General features: G+C 19.4%; 4 protein-coding genes across 4 annotated transcripts in view; 3 read left to right on the top strand and 1 right to left on the bottom strand.

Annotated features, from left to right (window-relative positions):
- Positions 1–3,742, top strand: part of PF3D7_0705000 (mRNA cap guanine-N7 methyltransferase, putative) — a gene marked incomplete at both ends in the record, with an annotated part of 3,894 nt that extends 152 nt beyond the window's left edge. Inside the window, 2 exons of the mRNA XM_001348947.1 lie at positions 1–2,939; positions 3,192–3,742. The exon at positions 1–2,939 is cut by the window's left edge and continues 152 nt beyond it. Coding sequence (XP_001348983.1) covers positions 1–2,939; positions 3,192–3,742 — 3,490 coding nt within the window. The remainder of the gene's footprint in view (positions 2,940–3,191) is intronic.
- A 1,242-nt stretch (positions 3,743–4,984) lies between these two features.
- Positions 4,985–6,103, top strand: PF3D7_0704900 (peptide chain release factor 2; the record flags this gene model as incomplete). The annotated part of the gene is made up of 1 exon (XM_001348946.2): positions 4,985–6,103. The coding sequence occupies one exon, from the start codon at positions 4,985–4,987 to the stop codon at positions 6,101–6,103; it is 1,119 nt and encodes a 372-aa protein (XP_001348982.2).
- A 1,845-nt stretch (positions 6,104–7,948) lies between these two features.
- Positions 7,949–11,842, top strand: PF3D7_0704800 (protein phosphatase PPM12, putative; the record flags this gene model as incomplete). Its single annotated transcript, XM_001348945.1, has 1 exon — positions 7,949–11,842. The coding sequence occupies one exon, from the start codon at positions 7,949–7,951 to the stop codon at positions 11,840–11,842; it is 3,894 nt and encodes a 1,297-aa protein (XP_001348981.1).
- A 744-nt stretch (positions 11,843–12,586) lies between these two features.
- Positions 12,587–16,600, bottom strand: PF3D7_0704700 (phosphopantetheine adenylyltransferase, putative; the record flags this gene model as incomplete). Its single annotated transcript, XM_001348944.1, has 1 exon — positions 12,587–16,600. The coding sequence occupies one exon, from the start codon at positions 16,598–16,600 to the stop codon at positions 12,587–12,589; it is 4,014 nt and encodes a 1,337-aa protein (XP_001348980.1).
- Positions 16,601–17,500: the final 900 nt, after the last annotated feature.

Raw genomic sequence — 17,500 nt, 5'->3', positions numbered from 1 at the left:
TTATGATGGAAACTATGTTGGGATGAAAAGAGATAAAGAAAATTTTGTAAGTTTTAAAGATGATAAAAATAATTTAATAAGTGTAAAACCATCGACATTAAAAAATAGTTTGATATTTCAAGATAAAAAGAATAATTTAAAAAAGAAAGTTACCATTAAAGGTGATTATATACGTAAAAAGAATGATGAAATATATCTTGATAAGAATAATTTGTTTAATGAAATAAATTTATTGATTAAAAAGAAGTTAAAAATTAATGATGTTATAAAACTCGATTTATTTCATAAAGATAATTCTATACAAATAAAACCATATGTTATATTTGATGATTATAAAAATGTAAATATAGAGAATAAAATAAGTATAGAAATAATAAATTTTTTAAAAAACTGTTTAGAAAATAATAAAAAATATATTAACATTCATAGTAGTGTTGTTGAATTAAGAGGTACATTTAATGATGAACTAATTAATCTACCTATACTTAATGAAACTATATTACAAAAGATTAGTAATAATAATTATAAATATAAATTTAATATAGATAATGAGGTGCTTAATTATATATATGTTGATTTATTTAATATACATAAGAGCAAATATAAATTTAAAATATTAGAAAAAATTTTTGAAATCGAAGAATTATATTATTATGATGTCAAACAAGAGAAAGAAAAAAAAAATAAAATAAATATGAACAAATCAGAAGATTATAAAAATGATGAACAAGGAAAAGAATTTCTAAATTCGTCTATTAATGAAAATAATAATGAAAACAGTAAAAATGATGACAGCTCTTCTAGTGTATGTGCGGATAGTGATGTGTTAATAAATTTATATAAAGAAGTTAAAAAGGAAGAGGATAAGGAAAGAAAAAAAAAGGATGATGAAATTATGAATGAACATGTACATGAGAAATTAATAAAAAAGAAAAAAAAAAAAAAAAAAATCGATAAAGATAAATTATATATTGAAAAATTAAAAAAGTTAGTAGAAGAAGGTAGTGCAGATGAATCCTATAATTCATCTAATGATAAGAGTAGTGAAGATTACGATGATAGAGGCAATGATAAAAATCAAATATTATATAAAAGGAAAATTATATATTCCAAATGGAAAGCTCCAGTACAAATAAAAAAAAAGGAAAAAAAAAAAATATTAAAGAAAAAAAATAAAAATGAAATTGATAAGAAGGAGGATGATCATTATGACCAGGAATATAACAATAATAATGATAACAATAATGATGATAATAGTTTGACAAATATAAAAATATTTAAAGAAGTAGAAAATGATATTGTGTGTGTTTATTATCCTAATAGCTCATACAACCAATGCTTATGTTTATCTTCTTATGAATATATAACAAATGGACAAGAACATATTTTACCAAATAATCATGATATTTATGGCCATAATAATAAAAATGATACATATATGAACAATGCAAGTTTTTGTGTAAATACTCTTAACGAAGAAAATATTAAGATAAAGAAAAGATATGTAAAAGATATATCCATATATAACTTTTGTTGTGATGACAAGTATAAGGGATGTAATTTATATCTTCATATTGCTAAAACGAAAAAACTGAAAAATTGTAAAATGAATTATAATATTCCGTATGAGCACTTTTTAGAAAATTATGATATAATAAAAATGTACGAAATTAAAAAGGACAAAGGGAATGATGATAAAAGGAATGATAATGTGAAGAATGATGATGAAATGAATAACCATGTGACGAATGATGATGAAATGAATAACCATGTGACGAATGATGATGAAATGAATAATCATGTGAAGAATGATGATGAAATGAATAATCATGTGAAGAATGATGATGAAATGAATAACCATGTGACGAATGATGATGAAATGAATAATCATGTGAAGAATGATGATGAAATGAATAATCATGTGAAGAATGATGATGAAATGAATAATCATGTGAAGAATGATGATGAAATGAATAATCATGTAACGAATGATGATGAAATGAATAATCATGCGAAGAATGATGATGAACAAATTAACTGTCGAGAAAAAATGAATAGTGATAACCAAATAAATAAGGGAGAGAAGAAAAGAAACCTCATAGGGAAACTGTTTGAAATAGAAAAAGACTGGAAAATAAATATCGATATGCATATAGATATAGAGAAATTAATAAAGGAATATAAAAAGTGTAATAATAGAAACGAGGAAATACACATTAGTGATAATAATCTTACGGATGATAAAAATGAACAAAAATATAAGTCTAATAAATTACATTATATGATATATAACTTTTATAAAAATTTCGATTGTTTAATGAATTTAATAAATAGATTAAAAAACAATTCGATTAAATATGAATATTATTTCCCTAAAATGATTGGTGATGTTAATGAAGAGATACGAAAACATTATGATAAGAAAAAAGTTATATTATTAAAAAAGAGTAATATTAAATATATTAGGGTATTTAATAATGAAGTCAAAAGGATTATGATTCTATTTTTTGTATCTTATAATTCGAAGATCTTAGATTTAGCTTGTGGACATGGACAAGATATGTTAAAATATAATAGTGTACAAAATAAAGTGTATGTAGGTATTGATTTATCAAAAAAGGAAATCGAATTAGCAAAAGAAAGATTAAATCAAAATGATATGAAAGGCTTATGTAATAATGACAATTTTATTTTTTTACAAGGTGATATTTTAAATAATAAATTTTATAGGAAATGGAAAAGTAAAAATATAATGTTCGATATTATTTCTATTAATTTGGCTTTACATTATGTTATATATAATGAAAAGTCGTCAAAAAAGTTTTTCAAAATTATTGAAAATTTTTTAGAAAATGATGGATTGCTTTTAGCAACCACTATATCTACTGTAACGTTGACTGACTTTCTAATGAAGCGATCGAATATTGAAATGAATGGAGGTATGAAAATATAAGTGCATCTATATATATATATATATATATATATATGTTGATTTTATGTGAACATAATTAATATTATTATATTTGTATAAATGATTTATATTTATATTTATATTTATATTTTTTTTTTCTTCTTATAATGATGAATCTGTATATTTTAGTATCTACTTTTTAGAAGAAATAATATTATTATATGTTTTTTTTATATGTCCTATATTTTATTTTATTTTATTATTTTTTTTTTTTTTGTAGATAATATTACGATTACCCTTGAGAACGACCTGTTCACTATAAAATTTGACCAAGAGAACTTGTTGAAAATATTTAAAAACAAAATATGTCTTGAGGAATTTATAGAATTTATTAATAATAATTCAGGTTCTCAAATAAAATATGATTACTTCAGTAATTTGATAAGATATTCTCTTGATAATGTAGTTGGTATAAAATATTATTTTTATTTATATGATACAATTGATGCTCACGAATTTGTTATTCCTCAGACATATTTAAAAAAAAAGTTAGAAGAATTGGATATGGTTGAATTATTTAATAATACCGCTATAATGTTTCTTCATTATATAACAAATAATTTAGAAACGTATGAAAAATATGATAATATTAAATATTTCCATTTATTAAATAAAACTATTGATCATAATATTTTTAAAAACATTAAAGAGAGAATTAATAAAATACATGGCTATAGTAGGGACTCACAAATATATTATGATATATGTTCTTTATATCATGTATATGTATATAAAAAGAATTTTGATGCAACTATATTCGGAACTATGTAAAAAAAAAAAAAAAAAAAAAAAAAAAAAAAAAAAAAAAATATATATATATATATATATATATGTATGTATAATAAAAGAGAAATGAAAGTTGTCATGAAGATATAATAAATATTATAAGTATAAAATTGATACCATATTTTTTGTTTTCTTTTTAATATATATATATGTATATATTTTAGATTTTATATGTTTAAGTTGGTGATATATATGTGAAGTATCATTTGTAAACCTATTTCATTCACAAAATTATGTAAATATTTTTCATATATATATATATATATATATATATGTATATGTATTATCCTTTCATTTTCTGTGTATGTTTAATTATATACTTTATATTTCCATTTAAAATTTTCTGTTACACTTGTTTTTATTATCTTATTGTTTTATTGTTTTATCATCATTTAGAAAATAAAAATTTTGTTATAGCTTGTCTCTTCTTTTTGTTATCTTTTTTTTTCAAAACTTGAATTATTTATATAACTAAATATTAAAAAAAATTGTTATTACTTTTATTATTATATATTAATCATGTGTAGCATATAAAAAAATAATTCTACATAAAAAAAAATTTTGTACAAAAGAAATATATTTTTATAGCATATATAAATATATAATAATTTTGCTTTTCTAGGTTATATAACACAACATGGAAAACATTACCTTTGAACTTTATATGTAATATATAATAATCGTAAACGTTCAAATATATAAATATATATATTATATATTATATATATATGTATGTATATTATATTAAAAAAAAAAAAAAAAAAAAAAAAAAAAAAATTGCGCTTAAACATTGTTTCTTTGAATTCTTTATAAATGGGAAAAAAAAAAAAATTTAATTGAATAATATAGGAATAATAAGTAAATATTAAGGATTTTTATGAAAGAATATTATATGTATATAATATATTTAATTAATGGATTATCTTTATAAAATTTTTATGTGAATGAAAAAATTTGCTTTACCGCAATAAATTAATAAATTAAATAAATAAATAAATAAATAAATATATATATATATATATATATATATATATATATATATACACCTATTTAATATTAATTTATCCAACTTTTTTTTTATCTTTAAATATATTATATATATGAAAGCTTTAAAATACATTCATATTATATATATATGTATATTATATATGTTTGTATTTATTTACATCGATATATGCAATTTATGTAAATTAAAAAATTTTGAGAAGGAACAAATATGATGAAATTATGAATTTGAAGTATAACCTTTTCCTGACATTAAGCATTTTTTTTTTAGAGCTATTGATAATGTCTATTTTTGTTGAATGTAGGAAAAATATAAGAGGACTTAATAAATGTTTATTTCTATATAAGGGTGTAAGGAACATAAGGAATCGATATAATTTATGTTCTTATGTAAATAAAGATGTGGAGAATTATTCAAGATATTTTAAAAATTCATGTTCGTTAATATTATCGTCTGGTACAGGTGGAACAGAAGCTTGTGATTTTTGTAATATGTTATACAATATGTATATAAAATATTTATGTAGAATAAAAAATCGGAAGAACATAAAGTATGAAGTTATTGATATAAGTAAAAATGAAGTTGGTATTAAAAAAGTGGAAATAAAAATTGATGGAGAATATAGTTTTTATAATTTTGTTTCTGAAAAAGGAATACATAGATTAGTTCGAAATTCTCCTTTTAATGCTCAAAATAAAAAAATGACCTCTTTTGTAAAGGTTGATGTAATTCCAACTTTAAATTTTAATGATTTAAATGTTATCAATTTTTTAAATACCGCTGAAGGTGTTGGTTCATCTTCATCATCTAAACTAACAAAAGAATCTTCAGACAAAAAGCAGAATAAAAATAAACATAAGCAATTAAAAGAAAGTGATAATAATAATAATAATATGAATAATTCTTATAATGGTGGTAATAACAAAATGAATGATTTTGTTATTAACAAAAGTGATTTGGTTATACAAACTATGCGTTCAGGTGGAAAAGGTGGGCAAAATGTAAATAAAGTTGAAACAGCAGTTAGAATTTTGCATAAACCAACAAATATTTCTGTAAAAGCTTCGAGTGAAAGAACACAACTTTTAAATAAAAGAAATGCTTTAAAAAGAATTTATGAAAAATTATTATATTTACAAACAGAAGCTTTAAAAAATAAAAAATATGAACTAGCCAATAAGAGCTTAACACATTTTGGGGAACAAATTAGAAATTATGTTCTTTATGGTAATAAGATGATAAAAGATACTCGAACTAACGTTTTCTCAACAGATATTGATAAGGTCTTATATCAAGGAGAAATTGATATATTCATTGATGCTTATCAAAAGAATTTATAATATTAATTCTTATCAAATATAATCATATTTATATTATATTAAACTATATTTACTTTTCTGTATTGAAGTATTATAAGGAATTACCTATAAAACATCATAATGGTGGTTAAAAAGGCTAACATTATATACATATATATATGTATATTTTTTTTTTTTTTTTTTTTTTTTTTTTTTGGTGTATTAATTTGTATGTTATATATTTTACATATATTATGCTTATATTTTGTTATTTCATTTTTTTGTTTTTTTTGTTTTTTAAAATACTTTATATTAAAAAAAATATCGCCATTTTGTTAATTCCCCCTTGAAATTATTATTTATTTTATTTTATTATTTTTTTTGTTTTCTTATATATATTTATAAAATGTCCAAAGGAATTAGCAAAAAATAAAAAAAGAATTTACATAAGTTTGCATATTTTTTATACCTCCGTAATGGTAAACTATAAAACATCGCCTTGATTTCCTTATTTATTTAACGTGGTTAATTGAAAATATGTTCCAAGTTATTTAAATATAAAAAAAAATAAATAAATATATATATATTGTATATATTTTTTAAAATATATGCTTATATATATATATAGTGAGAAAGAGTTAATTTTAGCGTGAACATTCCAATAAAGTGTGTTAAAAATAAAAAAATGTTCAAACAAATTTTTTTAATATATATTACAGGGAAGTATACACTTTTTTCATATCCTATGAAAATAAATATATAATTGCATAAGTTTTTTATTTATTTTATTTTTTAAAGTTGATATAGAACAAAAAATTTCAGACATGTTTAATATATAATAATTTTTTTGTGCCTACAACATTTTCATTTTTTCTTAATTCCTTTGATGTATATATATATGTATGTGTATATATTTGTATGTGTATATATTTGTATGTGTATATATTTGTATGTATATATATTTGTATGTATATATATTTGTATGTATATATATATATATATATATTTATATTGGTATATAAAACTTTTGGAATTTATTTATTTTCCTATTATACCCTTTAATTATTTAATATATTATATTATTATATGTAATATTTTTATTTATTAATTTTTAATGCGTAAACAGTGCCAACAAATAATAACACTTTGACATAATATATATATATATATATATATATTTACATATTATATATATATATCTACAGGGAAGAAATTTTTATTTTTTATATTAATGCTTGTAATACACCTTGATACTTTATTTTTTATTTTCAATTTGAACCATTTAATTTTTTTTTTTTTTTATAAAAGGTTCAAGTAATTGTGAAATGTGTGAACATTTTATTTTTTTTTTTTTTTTTTTTTTTGATTTCAGTAAAAATATCATTCATAATAATTAAATATCAAAATATTTCATTTTTATTTTTTTTAATGTGTGTTTCTATTTTTTTATTTATTTTTTCAAATAACTTTTGAAGATTAAAATGTGAAAAATAAAATTAATTTTTTTTATTTTTTATTTTTTTATTTTATTATTTTTTTTATTTTTTCTATTTTTTTTATGTTTTTTTTTTTTTTTTTTTTTTTTTTGTTTTCATTTGATTATTATTTATGATTTATTTTTTTATGGTTTTCATAATTTAACATTTTATTATTTATTTTACATTATTCTCATTTTTATTATTCAGATTTTATGAAAGAAGCATAAATGTACACACATATTTATATATTAAAAGTTACCTACATTTGTGTTATAATTAACCCTAATTAATTTTTTTTTTTTCTCTCTCTTTCTCTCCTCCCCTACCCTTGCCTATTTTTTTTTTTTTTTGTTTTTTTTTTTTTGTTTTTTTTTACTAATAAAAGTGTAGAATGAAATAATTTTGAAGGATGGAGAAGCTTTTACACAAATGTTTACATGTGAATCGTTCAGAAAATGGATTGGACGAAGAAGAAAGTGTTTTTCAAACATGCAAAATATTTGTAGGTTTAGAGAATGAAATATCTGAAGTGAATTGTATAGATAATAAAAATATTGGAAATGATTTTTTATGCGGTTTTGATAATTATGCAAAAAAGAATTGTGTAGAAGGTATATGGATGGATGAATTGAATGGAAGAAAATCGGGATATATGAATTTAAATGAATATTATGAGAATAAATTTAATATATATTTTAATATTGAAAATATAGATTATCCTTTAAAATTTTATAAAACTATATATTTCAATTTCTTTAGTTCTTTTATTGAAAATGAAGATAGAGAATATATTTTAAATGAAAATATAAATATTCTAAATAATTTTTATGAAAATATAAGAAATCAGAAATATCTTTTATTACATAATGCTCATTCAATTCCCCATGAAAAGAAAAAAATTAATAGTAATTATAAAAATGGTGATGCACACATGTGTAGTGATAATATTATATCTATAGCTGATGGTGTATCATCTATTAAAAATAGTGGTATTAATGTAAGTAATTTTTCAAATGATCTTTTAAAAAAATGTTTAAATTTACATTTATATAGATGTATAAACAAATCATTATTTGAATATCAAAATGATGTTATATTTAAACATTATAATTTGAAATATAAAGATCCTGAATTCCTTAAACCAATTATATGCAGAAGTGCTTGTTCATCTAATTTTTTAGGTGCATCTACACTTTTATTTGCTTCAGTTGAAAATGACAAATTACATATATGTACTATTGGTGATTGTCAAATGTTGATAATCAATTTGAAGGAACATTATTTCAAACACAAATTTTTTGAAAAAATTCATATAAAAGTACAAACATCCAAACAAATGTTATGCTTACAAAAAAGAGAAAGCAATGTAACTACTATAGTTGATGAGGAAAAAGAAAAATTTTCTGGTAATATATATAATCAAATATTGAATTCAAATCAAAATAGTATTGTTGAAAAAAACTATGATAATTATAAACAATCTTCTTCTTCATTGAATTTTGATATGTCCGATAAAAAAATGGATAAGGAAAATGTTAACTCTTGGGATGACATAATATATGACAACTCAAAATCGGAACTATCAAAAAGTGAATCATCCAAGTGTAAGTCATCAAACTGGGAATTGAACAAGTCAGATTTGGACAAGGCACATTTGGACAAGGCAGATATGAACAAGGCACATTTGGACAAGGCAGATATGAACAAGGCACATTTGGACAAGGCAGATATGAACAAGGCAGATATGAACAAGGCACATTTGGACAAGGCACATTTGGACAAGACACATTTGACCAACTCTGATTTAGCCAAATCAGAATTGACCAACTCCGAATTGGCCCAATCCGATTTGTCAAAACCATCATCAGTCCAATCCAAAATAGCAATATCGAATATTACCCCCTCTCATATCTTATTAGAGGATTCACGAAATATCAATACAAACAGCGTGGGGAGTGACAAGACATATACGGATACTAATAAATCCTCAATAAGTGAGTTATATTTAAAAAGAAATAAACTATGTGAGAATGTTCTTTATAGTGATATAAATGTCAATATGAGGGTTGAGGAAAGTGAGGAAACCATTTTGTATGTAGAATATGAGATTAATGAGGATATATATGAAAAATTTCAAAAGTGCTTATCTGAGTGTGATTATAAAATAGGTGATTTGTCATTTAATTTGAAGGAAGACAATTTATATGATTGTTCGAATATTAGATCTGATACTATAATATCTCATAATTTTTCAGATACTACAGAAAATGATACATCAGAAAATGAGAAGAACGAAAAAAAGTACATATCAGGAATGACAAATACATTAGATAATGAAATAGGCTATAGGAATTTGTTGAATTTTTTTCAAATAGATAGAAATTCTATTTTGAAAAGAAAAAAAAATAAGTATGATGAAATTTGGAGTAATAAGGTAAATCTGTCTTATGATTGGATGAATGATCTTGACAATAAGGAATCAAATAAATTACAAGAGGATAAAACAGAATTAAATAATAATACCAATGGTAACAATAACAATAATAATAATAATAATAGTAATAATAGTAACAATAATTATAATAATAGTAACAATAATAATAATAATTATTATTATTATAATAGTTGTAAGAACAAAAAAAATTTTAATCATTATCGTTATAGACATGATTATGAAGAAGAATGTCCATTCGATATTATTCATAAATCTAAAATCCAACAACATTATTTTAATTGTCCTTATCAAATTACATTTATGCCTTCTAATTTTAGTAATGATAATATGAAGAACAAGAAGAGTAATAATTCATTTAATAGTACTATTAATATGAATAAATATAATGATATAATAACAAAATGTTTAAGATATTGTGATTATTCAACTATCGACTTAAAAAACAATTATATTATTATAAGTGGAAGTGATGGTTTATTCGATAATTTATATGACGATGATATTATGAAAATAATTTTTAATTATTTTTATATCTTAAAAGATAATAAATTTATCAAATTAAAAGAATTCATAAAATTTAACGAAGAATTTAAAAAGGCCATTAGTTGGATATACAAAACTATATCTAATAGTAGAGATAAAGATGATACATATAAGGAGGATATATATTTTTCAAAACAATCCAATGATGTTTATAATAAAAATTTAATAAAAAAGAAGGATACTGAAGAAATAGATAGAAATGAATTCAATAGAGATCTTACCAAATCTGAGAATTCCATAAGTGAATATGAAAAGGGAAAAGGTATATGTATTCATGGATGTCACGATCAAAATGTATGTAATAATGATAATAATATAAATTGTGACAAACATCATATGAATGAAAATAATAATGAAATTATAAAAAAGAAAGGAAGTAATTTATTTTTGAATAAATTTTATTCCAAGGGAAGTTTTAATTCAACCATGAGCAAATTTAATTTCGTTCCAAAAATAAAAAAAATATTTTCATTCAAAGAAAAAAATAAATGTGATATAAAGGACCAAGACAAATTGAATCCTTCTTTTAGCTATTTATCAAATGTTACATTGAATAATACATATGAAAAGCAGAAAGAAGATAGTGAACATTGTAATTCCATGTGTGATAATAAAGATTTAAAAAAAATGAATATTCCGAATTTTGAAAGCGCTGATACATTGAAAACAGATGAATCTTTCCACGTTGTAAGAAATGATATACGAAATATGAAGTATGATAAAAATTATAATAAGAATAATGATATGTTAAATCAACAAAATACCTTTGATGTTATATCTAAAACATATGATATAAAAAATGATTTTTCGATTGATATAGAATTGAACAACATAAGATATAATAAAAAAAAGAGAACATTTATTATTGAAAAAAAAATAGAAGCTCAAAACGTTTTATGTAACTCATCGAATTTAATATTATTTGATGAAAACATGAACATATATCTAAATACCAAAAAAGCATGTGACGAAATTATAGAGTTATCTTCCATTTTGTCTAACCAACAGGTTAACTATTCTTTATTAAAAAAAAGAAGAAAAAAATATAATAACGATAAGGAAAATAAAAAAAATAAAAAGAAAAGTTTTACTGCAAGTCTATTTTCAAATATTCAAGAAAAGGAAAAATATTTATTTGATAATATAAACTATGATGATATACAATCTAATAAATCAAATGATAAAATTATTTTAACACCTATATCTGAATTTATTTTTGATAAATATAAAAAATATTTTAATATGGGTAAGCCTGATGATACTACCGTTATTGTATCTATTGTAAAGGAAAATAAATATATTTAATATAAAAAGAAAAATTATTTTAAATCATCTTTTTTTTTTTGGAAGTATAATATCCAAACATGATAAAGTATAAAGTATTTTAATTACAATATGAAATATATACTTTATTATTTTATAATTTTATATTTATATTTTTTTTTTTATTGTTTAGTATATTATTTTATTATATATATTATTATATTTATATATTATTATATTTATATATTATTATATTTATTTATTATTTATTTATTTATTTTTTTTTTTCTTCTCATTCTTGTTTTTATCCCTTATGAATTATTTATAACATATAAATGTTACCTTATTTTATTATTTTATTATTTTATTATTTTATTATTTTATTATTTTATTATTTTCCTTTTTTTTTTTTTTTTTTTTTTTTTTTTTTTTTTTGGATATACTTCAATATTTACAAAGTTTGTATTTAACTAATAAAATCATTATTTTTTTTTTTTTTTTTTATGTCATTTGATTTGATTTTATTATTTATTAATTTTTCATTTTAAAAAAAATTATGATTAATATGAAGAAAGAATAAATTTTAACAAAAAAAATTAATAAAAAGACAAATTTTTTGTATATACAAAAAATAACACCAACGTGTTTTAATAATAATACAAAAAAATTATAAATAAATAAATATATATATATATAATAAAATGAAACATGAATACATAAATATATATCTATATATCTATATATCCATATTTATTTATGTATTTATTTTTATATATATATATTTTATCAATATATGTTTAATTGTAATGCACTAAGGAATGAAAAATATGGATAATAATAATTTTCATATTTTAATATACTTTGAAATATAAATTGATAAAATGACATCACATTTAAATTATTGTATTGTTCTAAATTAATATAGAAAGGTGTTTGTCGAAAGTTATTTTGTTTTATATTATTAAATTCATATTTTTTTTCAAAATCAATATTATAATTATTGAGTGGGCATAGTTTTACAATGAAATATCTATGAATAACAGAATATTTCATTTTATATTTATTATAAAGATCGAATGGATTATTTTCTTCTTTTCCTTTTAATGTCCATTTATTATTTATATAAGTATTTATAATCATTTCGATATGATTTTGAAAGTGTACTAATAATATGTATATAAAATCATCTCTCTGTTTTTTACTTGCATATATATCATTATAATTCTTTGTTACCTTATATTTTAAAAAATAAAATAAAAAAAATGAAATAAAATAATTATCTAGAAATTCATATATTAATATTTTTCTATAAAAAAATATATTATCATCATTATTATTATTTATATGTGACATAAGGAAATTTTGTAATCTGTTATCAACATTGCAATAATTTGTTGTATTATATGCTTTTACAAAATTTTTTATATCATTTTTTTTATTTTTATTTTTATTTTTTTGTTCCGGAAAGATAAGTTGTCTTTCTCTTGACGGTACATCATAAGTATTATTAATATATGTATGGCGTAACGGAGCGATACTTTTGTTTTTATTAAAATCCAAATGGTTATAATAATAATAATTATTATTATTATTATAATCGTTCTTTTTATTATTATTATAATACATATTATTTTCATTATCCATATTTTTTTTGTTTTTTCTTTTCTTGTTAGATGTACACATATAATCCCTATCAGCTTTCATCCTTACCAAATTCTCTTCATGAAATTTCAAATGGTCCAATTTTTTCTTGGAAAAACATCTTAATTTATATTTACACAAGTTATAAGGAGTAATTATATATTTACTACTATATAATATCTTTTCGTTATTCTTAAAATTATATGACATATTATTATCTTCAATAAAAGAATCACTATTTATATGATCACATATGTCATTCATTTGTTGCCTTACATTTATTTTGGAGTATTTCTTTGATGAGAATAATTTTTTCTTACTAATGTTAAATATTTGATCTGTACACATTTGTGTATAGGAATTATTTTTTTTTCTTTTTATTTTTTTTTTTTTTTTTTCTATTCGTGGGAAATTTTCATACATTTTACACAAAATAGATGCCGATAAAATCAAGATGGTAAAAACTAGAATTTGATTTAATATTTTTACAAATATAAGTTGGTCTATATTTGTAATATATATTTTGAAAATATTTTCTTCCTGATTATCAAACATACTAATTTTTTTAGCAAGACTAAAATTTAGTTGGTTATTATTATAATAATAATTATCATTATTAATATTATTATGATTCTTTGTTTTTTCCTTATCATTTTTTTTTTGGTCTTTGTTATAACTTTCATTTACTAGTTGTTCTTTCTTTTTGATTATTAACAAAATAATATTGTTATAAAAGAAAAAGGAAATAGCCAAGGCCAATTTAATAAATAGAGATTTTCGATTATGAACTGTAATTTTATCAACAAAATGATTTACAAAAAAGGATAATATAACAAACATATTTCTAAAAAAGTCGTTAACTATAAAAAGATTTTTCTTTTTCATCATATCATTATTGTTGTTGTTATTATTATTATTATTATTATTATTATTATTATTATTATTATTGTTATTATTATTATTTTTCATTTTACAAAAATAACATTTGACTTTTCTTATATAATGTTTTTGAAAAGGCTGTTTTCCATTTCGTTGAAGAAATAAATTTATATACATTTGAATAATAAAATAATCAATATCAAAATATATACATGCTTCAATAAAATATTTTAGATATTTATAAAATTTGTTTACTTGTTTTAATAAATAATTTTCTTTCCGAACACATGTTGAGCTACATTTTTCTCCATTACGTAAATTAATTGTATCGAAAATGTTTAAAGTTGTTTTTTCTTTATATAAATATGATATATTTTTATCTTTATTAATATTATCATACGTATTATTGAAAAAGAAATTCTTCTTATTATCATATGAAGGATCTTTTGTACATATATGAATAAAATTTTTATTTTTACTAATGTGTTTAGTATATTTTTGTATTTTCAATTCAGCATAAATACGTCTTCTTTCATTCACAAGCTTATAACCATTAATTTCTGAGTCCTTAGATATAGTTAAAGAATATAAATCATAAATATCTTGAGCAAAAGATATAGGGTCGTGAATTCTTTTTAGGACAATTATTTTTGAATTTTTATTTTTAGCTTTATGTTTATTCTGATTATTAATATAAAAATGTAAATTCCTACGAATACATTTTATAATCTTTTGATTTACACATATATTTTGATATATCGTATTAATCTTATTTTTTATTAAAGAAATAAATTGTTTTTTTTTTTCTTTATTGTTTCTATCATCAAATTTTATTTTATATATATGATTATTTTTTTTTCTATTCATTCGATCCATATTTGTGACATTATCCTTTGTAGTACCTTTTGTTCCTTTTTTATGTAAACGTTTAATATTTATCCTACAGTCATCATAATTATGATTTTGATATTGATAATATTTATCCTTTTTTATTTCACTAATGAATTGACCCTTTTCCTTTGTTATTATATCATATAAAATATTGTGCGCATTCTTTATTTTTATAAAAGGATTTATGTGCTCAAAGTTTTGAAAAATAAAATGAATTTGATAAACATTTTTGATTAGAAATAAAATATCTGTTATACTAAAAATTCGTAATTTCAAATCATCAATTTCATCTGAATATTTCTTATTACATATATTTTTATTATTATATAATCCAATATAAAAAAAATTTTTAGTTAAAAATATAGAATAAAATAATAAGAGAATATGACCAAGATGGATTTTATCAAATGTCCCTGCAAATAGACCTATGTTGCTTTTATTTAAACTTTTGTTAATTGTTTGTTTTATTTTATATTTCTCTATTTTTATATGTTTAAAATTTCTTTTCTTTTTTTTGCTATTTTTTACCTGATCAATTTTGTGTTTTTGGCTAGTTGAGTTATTCATAATAAGTTTTTTTTTTTTTTTTTTTTTTTTTCTTTTTTCTTTTTTCTTTTTTTTTTTTTTGTCTATATTTTTCAATTTTGAATGTAGTACGTCAAGGTTTGACGGATTAAAAATATAATGATCATTTAATGAGTATTTCATATTATTTGATAAATTATGTTTTTTAAAATTTTTACATTTTTCCTCTTTTAACACATTCATCTGATACATAAACAAGTAAGGTAAAACTATGTGTGCATTTTTATGGTTGAGAAGGATAAAAGGACATGAATCTTTTTTGAGTTCTTTAATATCGTTTTTGGATAGTATATTTTTGTAATAATTTTTAAAACAATAATTTTCATAATAAATATATGAATACAATTTATGTATATTATATATTGGTAATACTACACGAACCAATTCATCTAATTTATATTCATAAATATTTTCAATAATGTATTTTATATAATAATAAGTAGACATTTTAAGGATACATTTTGAACTAATAAATTTAATAAATAAATAAATATTCCTAATTTTCTTTTTTTCTTTTAATTTATGTAAATATAACATTAACGAATTGATATTCTTTTGTATCTTTTGGAAAAATTTCTTTTCTTTAAATATATAATATGCTTCATTATTTCGATCTATACTAAGATGGTAGTTTTCCATAAACAAAACATTTTTATATATACCTTCTTTACCATTATTAAAATGGTTCAAACATTCTTTATTCTTACGCTCATATTTGTGGTTCCCTTGCCTTCTGGTATACGTAACAAAATTATAATCTTCAAAAATTAAAAAACCATTTTCATGCCATATATATTTGCTCATTTTTTAAATCAAAACATGGAAATGTTACAAATATATATATATAATATATATAATATATATATATATATATATATATATATATATAATATGATACAAATTAAATAAAAATTTGAAGTTAATATTTTTTCTTATTTTCAAAAGTTTGCATTATAAAAAGACTTTCTTCATATATTGTGTAATACTAAACATTATAAGCTCACTATAATATAATATTATTTAATAATATATTTGTGATAAAAAATACATATAATAAAAAACAAAACAAAACAGAAAAAGAGAAAAGAAAAGAAAAGAAAAAGAGAAAACATGTAATATAAATGAAAAAAACAGAATAAATTAAAAATATATCAATGTATAAGTATATATAATATATATATATTAAATTTAAAATACTTACATAAATATTTAATGTTGACATAAAAAAAAAAAAAAAAAATATATGATAATATATTCAAAAAATATACTACGAACAACAATATTTATATAACGTATTAAAATGTTATATATATAATTAATCTAACATATTATTTTCTTCATAAATCTATAAAAAGTTATAAAATAATTTATTTTACTTAAAAAATAAATATTAAAAATAAAAAAATAAAATATTAGTATATAATAACATAAAAATAAATAAATATAAAAAAAAAGAAAAAAAAAAAAAATAATGAAATATAATAATTTTGCATACATACATTTTTATACAAATGTATCGAATTTTTCATTATAAAGGTTAAATAGAAATTAGTTAAAAATTTTTTTATATATTTTAAAAAGAAAAACAAAAAAAAATTGATAGAAAGTGATAATAAAGAACAACAAGTTAGTTTTTATATTTAAAAAACTATTTATGAAAAGAATTATAAAATAAGCTCATGATGATATAAAGAAAAAGAGAAA

Source organism: Plasmodium falciparum (assembly GCF_000002765.6).
Source record: "Plasmodium falciparum 3D7 genome assembly, chromosome: 7".
In the NCBI taxonomy this organism is placed as follows: domain Eukaryota; phylum Apicomplexa; class Aconoidasida; order Haemosporida; family Plasmodiidae; genus Plasmodium; species Plasmodium falciparum.
Note: the sequence above shows the minus strand (reverse complement) of the source record. Positions and strands in the feature narration are given on the sequence as shown.